General features: G+C 43.7%; 1 protein-coding gene across 1 annotated transcript; it reads left to right on the forward strand.

Moving 5' to 3' along the window:
* Positions 1-3,139: 3,139 nt before the first annotated feature.
* On the forward strand, positions 3,140-6,383 carry F5891DRAFT_922731 (uncharacterized protein; the record flags this gene model as incomplete). Its single annotated transcript, XM_041373814.1, has 12 exons — positions 3,140-3,840; positions 3,899-3,985; positions 4,094-4,200; positions 4,244-4,399; positions 4,448-4,633; positions 4,687-4,781; positions 4,836-4,949; positions 5,011-5,335; positions 5,430-5,668; positions 5,719-5,934; positions 5,986-6,127; positions 6,184-6,383. Coding segments are annotated over 12 exons (2,568 nt in total), but the record flags the coding sequence as incomplete, so codon positions are not given.
* Between the last annotated feature and the right edge of the window lie 3,967 nt (positions 6,384-10,350).

The following is a 10,350-nucleotide window of genomic DNA, read 5'->3' on the forward strand; positions in this document are numbered from 1 at the left end:
AAACTTACACATGCCTGTTCATGCTCAGTCAATGACTACCACAGGTTAATGGAACGAAAGAATGTCCACAGCGGTAGCCACTGGCTAGTGCTCACAACTTTTCCCATGGGTGCATTTGCAGAGGATTGATTATCTGCGTCTGACAGAACCCAGAGTCTTCCACATTCATGGAGTTGGGGACAAATTTTTTCTTCACTGTGCGGTGTACAGTCGAAGCCCTCTTATCCCATAGCCCTGGTAACCCATACTCCCATATACTCCATAGGTTTTTCAAGTTACCAAGTTGGAATGCGGGGGATTTCAACCCATAACCCTCTAATACTCCATAATCCATACCCTTCGTGACATAAAACCCATACAATTACTAGTGTATTTTTGGTACATTTGTTGCCAAACCCTAATTTTTTAGAGCGCTGAAGGTACAACAATTCAGATGGTGAGTCTGAACAATGTTGGGTCTTGCAGAACCTAGCTGCTATTCGACCCTAAAGGGTTTCTGGACTAGGCTTAAGGCTCAGAGGAGAGGAAATATCATAGAAACTTGCTCAGCACTCAGACTCATACTGCTAACTGGTGAAAAGATTGATTGATTATGTAAGCTACAAAAGTGCCAACATAAGGTAAGGTAAAAACAGTCTCTACAAGCCCAACCAGAAATGAATCCCTACAGCGCTAATGCGCCACAAGCACTGTATAAATTTTCTTGCCCACCAAGTCAAAACAAACCATGCCATTAAAGCCACTTGAAGTCCTCAAAAAGGCCTGAAAGTTCTCAAACTTTTGGTCCTTTTTTCTTGCTATTGTCCACCAGCCAGGCTTTTGACACAAAGATTCGAGGTTTGGTTGCAACTTTTTAGTTAATTTTGTTTGCTCTTAAACTCTACTTGGTTATAATGCACTTATAAAATAACTTGTTTTTTTTTCTGAATTTTTGTGATTTTGAGATCAAGTAGTATTTAAGATGACTGAATCAATCTAATATGCTAAAGTCTCACAGTGATTAGATAAGCGGAGTCCCCCAACTCCATGCTGGGTGGCAGACCAGGGACTTGTTGAGATTTTATTGCAAACAGAGAGACAAAGTACAGGACATGACAGCATAAAGTGTAATGGACACGAGACTCGATGAAACATGCTTGAATGAGCAAAGGAAATGCTTTGGTAGGAGGAAAAACCAATGTATTCCAAATGCCTCAGTCAGTGCGAGAATTTTACATAATTGAGCTATTTTTAATGACATCCTCGAAGGCCATACTCTCTCATAACCCATAGCTTGGAGCCATGACCGACAAGTATGGGATAAGGCTTCGACTGTAGTACTATAATCACTGCGGAAACGAGAAATTAACACTAACGTAACCAGAGGGTGTTTAGGTGCATAACCCGACGTGGTACAGACGTAAGACCTTTTCCAGACTTAAACTCGACGTGGACGGAAGTCGAGCGTCTGGGAGTTGCAAGAACACGTAAACGGATGCAATCCAAACCTCGGGTTAGAAGTGAACAACCCTAACTCGACCAAATACAGACCTAAATTTTCACCATCATCTCCACCATGTTAATCCTCATAACTCAACGACATCCGCCCTCTGGAAAGAGAAAATTTCCAAAACCCGACCTCTGGGTTTATGTGAGGTGAGCTCATTCATTTTTTCTTGCCAAGTCTCTTCAGCAAGAACTGACATGCAAGGTCAAAATGTGGTTCAGCTGCAACTGCCTTCGGGCACTAGGAGATTTACCTTCACCTTTGAGAGCGACGAACCTGGGCCTGTAGTAAGTTGACTAAAATTTGTATATTCAACTAACATGTATGTCTGCAGACACTCAAGGTATCCATCAGGCCTTCGCTCAAATGGCCAGCGCTAGCACCACTACCTGCACCTGACGATAGCGAGACGGAGCCTGAGTCTGAACCCGAAGATACTACCAAAGTGCAACCAGTCTTTAATGTATGCTTCCCTCGTTTTCTATGATAACTAACATGTATTTAACCCAACTAGACTTGCATCAAGCCTATGGGTGCGACAGGAGTCAGTTTGAAGGATTTGAAGGATGTAAAGAGAGCTGAAACTACCTCAAAGCTTCACAAGACCGCCGTGTAGTAGAACATTTACCGGAATCAAATTATTATCGTGAACTACTACATGTCTTCGAGTTGTAAGTATAACAACACGTGACGCTTGCTTTGACGCGTCAAAAGCACGCGTCAACAAGCTTTGACTTCACCATGTCGTCTGCAGGCCTCAAGAAAGCGCTGAAGGTACAACAATTCAGATGGTGAGTCTGAACAATGTGTTGGGTCTTGCAGAACCTAGCTGCTATTCGACCCTAAAGGGTTTCTGGACCAGGCTTAAGGCTCAGAGGAGAGGAAATATCATAGAAAACTGCTGAGCACTCAGACTCATACTGGTAACTGGTGAAAAGATTGCTTGATTATGTAAGCTACAAAAGTGCCAACATAAGGTAAGGTAAAAACAGTCTCTACCAGCCCAGCCAGAAATGAATCCCTACAGCGCGTTATCGAAGATGTCATTGCCAGAAGCACAAGTGCAACGGAGCACTTGTTCAAGAACATATAGCTCGTGCTCACGAACGAAGCGAACTCCGTTCGAAAACCAACGTGTCACAAGCCCACTACAAGCGTGTTGGAGAACACATCGTTCCTACCGCTATTCAAGATGCAGGCCCCGTTCCTCATGGGTTCGCCATTCCTTTACATGAACTACAGCCCCCATTATCGCCGGACGTCACATTCCAGGATCCTCGTCGCATTTCTGAATCTCCTGTTGAACAGGAGATGCTAGACTACGATTTTCTTACTGGAGAAGACCTAGATCTCATGACCTATGGTACTGATCTGCCTAATCTTGGTCCGAACTTCCATAGCCCTGAGGCGCTACACGATGCTGTTGACCACTTCAGTGCATATAATACAGCTACAAGTTCAGGCTCACGGCCCCTCACCTCATACGATGCCCATCACCTCCCACCTGATCCGGAACAGCGCGCATTAGATCGACAGATTGAAAAGGCTGTTGAGGAGCTACAGCGCAAAGAGAATCAGCTTCTGCAAGAAGCTGAGGATAATCTAGATCATCTCGACATTGACGTTGATGCACATTTTGATGATCCAGACAAGGAAGAAGATATGGAGACAGCAACCACCAATGATATCAACGAAGACGACCCTGATCCGTTCATACCTGATGAAGGCTTTAGTGCGACAAATGATCGGAACCTCGCTGATGTTCCCCCACACTTACTCACTATCTATGCGGTTGTCTCTTGGCTGCACCTCCAATTCCACCTCCCTCGCGTGGCTTGCAATGCATTATTAACGATATTTGCCTGCATCCTCGTTGCTCTTGCACCAACTATCGATGTCCCTTTCGTAACACTGCAGTCCAGTAATCGTGTCCTTGGTGTCGACACTACCATTTTCACACTCCCTGTTTGCCCTACATGCCGTGATGTATTTCCTCCTGCAATGTCGACAAAATCACACGATACATGCAAAAATTGTGGGGTCGACATCTTTCTTCCTGGTACAACACAACGGGGGAACTTACGCGCTGTCAAAACGCCCATCATCAAGTATCCATACCTTCCTCTATCCGAACAGATCAAATCTCTTCTCAAAATTCCTGGTCTTGAGGCTGTGCTTGATGGTTGGCGCAGTAAACCTCGCACAATTGGTAAATATACTGATATCTTTGATGGTGACACATGTCGCACAAAACTCAAGGGTCCTGATGGTAAACTCTTCTTTTTGAATCTCCCTCACGAGCAACATGGCCCAGATGGTGAACTACGCATCGGAGTGAACCTTGGAGCTGATTGGTATGTTTTTTTATCTCCTTGTTGATATTTCGCTGCTCATGCGAATTTCCATTGCCAGGTTTTCGTATATCAGAAGTAATATCACACCGTCACACTCATCAGCTCCCACATCATTCTCAATATGTAATCTACCACCAGAATATCGGTAAGCCTTGTTCACACCCGATAGGTTGATATCTTTTGATGTTATTCGTTTACAAACTATCACACATCTAATCTGATGTGTACAAGTATCCTCCCTGGGCCGAAGGAGCAGAATCCTGACCAGATCCAACGATTCTTACAGCCCATCATATCAGATTTACTACGTCTATGGAGAGTTGGAATCAAAATTCCAACTGAATCTTGTCCGCAAGGTAAGTCTGGTTACTTATCATCTGTTAGTGTCGACTCATTTTGCTAGGATGCCTTGTTCGTGTGATTTTGGTTGCAGTTGTTTGCGATAAACCAGCTGCGCACAAGCTGGGTGGATTCGCATCTCACTCCCATACTAATTTTTGTACTGTATGTTGGATAACGATCGCACATAAAGATAAACTACAGGCATTTCAACAAGGAGGTATGTTTGCATTATCATACATGACTATCGTCCATTAATGTTGTTCAGCTTTTTGGCCACGGACAAATGAAGAACAGCGAGAACTTGGCAAGCGCTACCGCAGGCTGACTACTACATCTGCTCGCAAGAACTTCGTAAAGGAACACGCTACTCGATACATGCAGCTATCACGTCTACCATACTTCAACCTCGTCGAACAGATTGTCATCGACCCAATGCACAATCTTTACCTTGGTGAGTATCATAGCTTCCTACTATTAATCTGGTGCTGATTATGCTTGATTCAGGCCTTGTTAAGACCCATTTTTACAACATATGGGTCCAGGGAAAGATTCTTCGTGCTAATCATGAGCTCGACATCTTCCATGACATGCTTGCTGATGTGAGGCTAGATCTCATGTGTACATCCAACACTAACAATCAATCAAATTTGCAGTTTATTGTCCCGGGTTCATGTGGCAAATTACCAATGGACATCAGTATGCCATCAGGTGGTTCACTAACAGCGGACCAATGGCTGCTTCTCGCCACTGTCTATGGTCCAATCATAGTATATACTTCTGATAGTTTGATCGGTTCTTGACTCACTGAACTACCTATGTTCTAATTAGATCCCGCAGTTATGGAGCTCTTGTCTTCCGACAGACATGGATGACGGGATTCTGTGTCAATGTGTCACCATGATTAAGAAGGCCAAGGCTGATAAGGAGGCAGATGCGAAGTCCAAGGCTGAGCAGAAAGCCACCCTTGCTGCAGCCAAAAAGCAAGGAAAGGAAGCACTCGAAGCTGAAAAGGCCCGGATTGCCCATGAGAAGCTTGCACTGTCAGAGATGAAGAAACAGGAAAAGCTCCGACTTGCAGCTGCCAAACAGGCTGAAAAGGTTAGAATTGCAGCTGAAAAGAAAGCGAAGGCTGCAGCCAAGAAGGTAATACCGTGTTCACTGTTATCAACCCGCTTACAATTATGATTAGGCCTCAAAAAAGCGCCAGGCAACCTCACAGATCATCGAAGATCTTCCTGAAGGACAAGTACGGCCACCACCACCACCACCACCACCGTGTCTCCTTCCTACATCTGAGCTGCTAACAGAGCCTGCTGCAGATGCAGCTGGCGAAGAAGAAGCAAAATTCTTACTGCACCCTGATGATCCAGCTAATTTCTTAAAGCTATGTGCAGCACTGCGCATTTTGAGCAAGCGTTCACTATGTGATCAGGATGTAAGCCGAGCCGAGCAACTCATCTTTGAATACACCACCGAGCTAATACATGTAAGTCTTCCTCACTTGACTGACATTTACTGACATGCTTTTACTACAAGCTGTATGGTTCTGGCTCGGTCAAACCTAACCATCACTTTGTGACCCATGTTGGTGCTTGTGTGCACAATTTTGGCCCTCTCCACGATTTCTGGACTTTCCTGTTCGAGCGCCTCAACAAGTTGTTGAAATCGTACAAGACCAACAACCATTCAAACAGTGCACTTGAAACGACCTTTTTCATGGAGTTTCACAGGACTTGTGAGCTCGGACGACTGGTAAGTTGTTGAATCTCTAATGTGCATCTCAACTAGTAACAATATCCATAGACGTACACATTACAGCATTATCCTAAGGATTCCCTTCCAAGTCAGACAGCATCAATCATGCTGAAGGCCTCCAACGATGAGAGGGGAACAGTGGCTGGACTTGCAGCATTGTCAAAAGACCTTGATGATGCTGGTGCAGACGGTATGTTGAGTTCTCTTACATTTTGTTATGACGACCATCTCAGAAAACATATTTAGCTGGTCTGGCTTATTCACTTAGTCCTCGACACCGAAAGCAAGGAATGTCCACTGAGACATATCGACTACTCGCATCCACCCTCTGCTATCATTTTCCTTTGACTCCAGTTCATTGTCGTTTTGACCATGCCGTCGTACCTCATAGCCTCCCACTTGATCGTGATGCAGTCTTTTTTGACTATGTCGTGATTGATAGTAAGCGCTACTATGCTTCTAGAGCTGTTAGAACAAACCGTTCTTCTCTCGTTCATGTCATCATCCCCGGTACAACTGTGATTCATGCTTATGGCAAGGTTCTCGAAATCTTTCAGTTTAATCAAAGGTTTCGTAATGTGGATGACTCACTCTGGTTTGCCCGCATGCGCTGGTTCGTACATTGGAGGGGAGAGCGTGAAAAATTTTGGGATGATTTGTGAGTTGGATGCCATATCTCACAGGACAAATATTAATATTCTTCTACCCAGCTATTCAGCCGATGTCCGCCTATGGCAACTGAGAGAGTATAAGAGCCAAGAGACCCAACTTCCATCCCTTATCAACCCCGACTGGATCGTTGGTCACCTGGGGATGACCACAGTATCAATTGGAAAGGACAGAACAAAAGTTTGGGCAACGATTGATCTTAAAGGTATGTGCTCCGTTCATCACAACTTACTTGACAACTATTGATTGAATCTCAGTCATCGACACTGACACATGACAGGCTTATGGTACAAGTAACGAGCTGGCACTTCATGATTTGAATTGCGCTGACCCACTCACAGTACTGTTCAAGATAATTCACTGGTCGCCGCTCTCATCACCTTCATCACCCTTTTGTTTGTGCCACTCCTCCAGCTCTTCCAAATACTCGTAGTCCTCCTTTATCAGATCATCTCTTGTCAATGAAGCCCAGAATCCCTTGAGCCATGGAACTCCCTCAAGCATCTCCATGTCCGGATGGCTATTCTTCCAGCTGTCCGCAACCATGTTTTCAAATGGCAAATTCTTTTTGGCAGATGACGGTGCGTCCTCATTCATTTGCTCTGGGCTGATGTCAAACGTCTTTTTCACAATTCTCTTTGACCTAGTGCCCCCTTCTGCAGTTTTGCGACACTTTTTTGGAGGCTGAATGGTGTTTATTTTGTCAGTGTCCGCAGTGGTAGCTTTGTTGTTCCCTCTCATTTGTCGCAAAGTGTCATATCCCATATATTCACGCTTCTCTTCCGGACTTTGGACCCTGAGATCCGATCCGGTCCGATCCGATTTACGATAAGCTTTCTAATTCATTTCCTGTTCATATAACGTTAAACACAGCCTATTCGGTATTTCCTCTTCCCGGTGTTTCGGTTATACTTATTACCGGTATGATTACTGATCCATTAACCTATGTCTCATTTCCGACTCGCGTTTGATAACCTTTGCACATGCTTCGTACATAGCCTCGGACCTTTGCTTACTGATACTTCCGTTATCCTCATAGTATATAAACTCGTGTATATGTCCTGTAGTACCTCAGTTCGAATATCATCTTAGTTTGTCCTCTTTCTGTCATCCGGACTTGAGTCCTTCTTACTCTTGTCACCCTCCGAGACTTCGGATAGATTCCGATAGTCTATATCCTCGGCTCTACCTTCGGGCAGTCTTACTCTGTTAGTTTCTAGTTCGGATACGTCCGGATTAGTCTTATATACGTTTCCGATATCCGGAAGACATCCGGATATACTACGAGACCCGTCCAGACCTTCGGACGCGTTATCGTTAGTACTTTGAAATAAGGGACAGTACTTGGGAAAGGGGCACAGCGTACGAGCTGAGGCCGAAGTCCTTCGGATCCGATCCTATGAGAGTACGACCTTAACACAAAGTGAGGAAGCACAAAAATGCAACATACTGATTTATATTTAGTGAGCTATAACCGTGCCTAGACACGAAGGACTTACATCGCTGGATCGCCACTCTAATCCTACAACCATATTTGCCGAGTTCCCTGCTCCTGACTTTGTCCGCCTGGTTAATGTGTCTTCACTCAAGTCATCTTCTGAGTAAGACAAAATGTCCGATGCAAAATCAGTATCAATCATCGCAACTGCACCCTCCCTCCCTGTCTCTTTCTCATAGATAACTGCAGTTGCACGACGGCTCTTTGTAACCTGGTGATTTGGGTATGTCATATGTTTCACACACAAAACACAATACTTACTGCTGCACGACATGCCCTTTGACGTCCATGTTCCTTCTTCTGTTCAGCCTTTTGAGCTTTCGATGTGTCGCTACAGCACATTGCCTGCTTGTGTATGTTGCGAAAATAATCCTTCGTGCACTGCATAATGACTTGCATATTGAAGTCTTCGTCAGGTACCTCGGCCTTTAGGTTTGGACTTTCACGGCGACACTGAGAAAATATGTGAGCAGGAACTCTACAGACTTTGGGGGCTCACCTTCTCATTGTTATAGACATGGTGTAGAAACAACAATACAGAGAGGAACAAATGATGCTCCAAACTGTATCTAAAAAATGTTGTAGGTTGTGCATTGCCTAGTCTGCTATGCTTGAGGTGGCAAGCGCGTTCGACCCTTAAGGGGAAGCAAGTGCAGCGAAGATCTAGAGGTACGCGCCGAAGTGAAGCGCGAGAAAGCGCAGGTGCGCGCAAGGTACGAAGGCGCGGGAATGCACGTGCATATTAGCGCAAAGCACGGGAAAGCGCGCGCGTGTATGCGGAAATGATAGATAGACTAGACTCAAGTGATAATATGATGCAAGAGATGTGAGAGTGTGAGATGTAAAGGAATAGAGTTCTATTGCGACTTTCTAGGTAGTAAGTACTAGGTAAAGTGAGAGGTGAAAGTTCAGTGGAAAGTAAGTGGAAAACTTCCGTGTAGTATGTACTGCTGGCACTTATATAGCGCACCTAAGCGCGGTCATGCAGAGCCGAAGCGCTACCGAGTAGGTATGTAAGATACAGTGGCTCAAAAAAGTGTCCCAATGTTTGTAGCTTTTCATGTAATTGCTATACCATGTGTCAAGACGTGGGAATATGACTAAGCTATATGGAGGTGTTGGAAAGGTCTGCTTCTCAGCTTTATTTCGGTTTCCTATACCGTGGGAAAATAATGACATTATGTGAAGATATGATCATTTTAATTTGATGACTCATTGGGACACTTTTTTGACTTTGAGTTTCACTAATGTAATCCTTAAAATTCTAGTACTTTGTGTCCTCCTTCTGCCCCAATCACTTCTGCCACTCTTCTAGACATATTCTCTATCAATTTTGGGTATTCCTCTTTGGTATTTCCATCATACTCTGCTGTAACACTGTCTCATAGTTGGAATAGCCCCTATGGTGAATCTTGATATGCTACAAGCAATTTCTTGAGTGATTCTCAGGGGTATTCAATAGGGTTGATGTCTTGGGTCTATGCTGAACATGATAGAATAGTAATATCATGGTCTGCAAGCTATTGGTGGCTGATTTAGAGGTATACTTAGGATCATTGTCTTATCACAAAACAGTATCTTCTTCATTAACTCATAACTCCTGCATGCTTCTTAGCAGACACTCCTTTCAAATGAGTATTTACTATTCTGTATTCATCCTCCCCTTTGCTTCATAGAAAATTCCCACTCCATTTTATCTCATATAGTCCTATACCATCAAGTTTTCGTCTTGAAACTTAAGTGTTTATTCAAAATTTCTTTATCTTAATGGTTGTCCTATCTATTTTAATACAAATTCCTTGCCATATGATCTCATCCTATTGATTGTAAGCTTATCTAACTAGATAAACCTCTTTCAGCTATTAGCAGTCCAATATTTGTACTTGAAAGTAGCATCTTGTCTTTTCTTTTTATAGGTTGGAGACAGAAGAATCTGTTTTTCTTGATTATAGCTTTAAGATGGGCTGTCTTGAGAGTCTGTCTGACTATTTGAGTAGAGATAATCATAGAAATAATGGAAATAATCAATTTGGTCACTTTATTAGCATCAGTGGCCTTTCCAATTAGAATATAGTGATTAAGAGATCTTAAGTCTTATAGAGCAACCTTCTAGATTGGCTACCAAATAGCTTAAAGTCCATGATATTACTATTCTATCATGTTCAGCATAGACCCAAGACATCAACCCTATTGAATACCCCTGAGAATCACTCAAGAAATTGCTTGTAGCATATCAAGATTCACCA

The sequence above is a fragment of the Suillus fuscotomentosus genome (genome assembly GCF_016647785.1).
Source record: "Suillus fuscotomentosus strain FC203 chromosome Unknown F5891scaffold_249, whole genome shotgun sequence".
Taxonomy (NCBI): Eukaryota; Fungi; Basidiomycota; class Agaricomycetes; order Boletales; family Suillaceae; genus Suillus; species Suillus fuscotomentosus.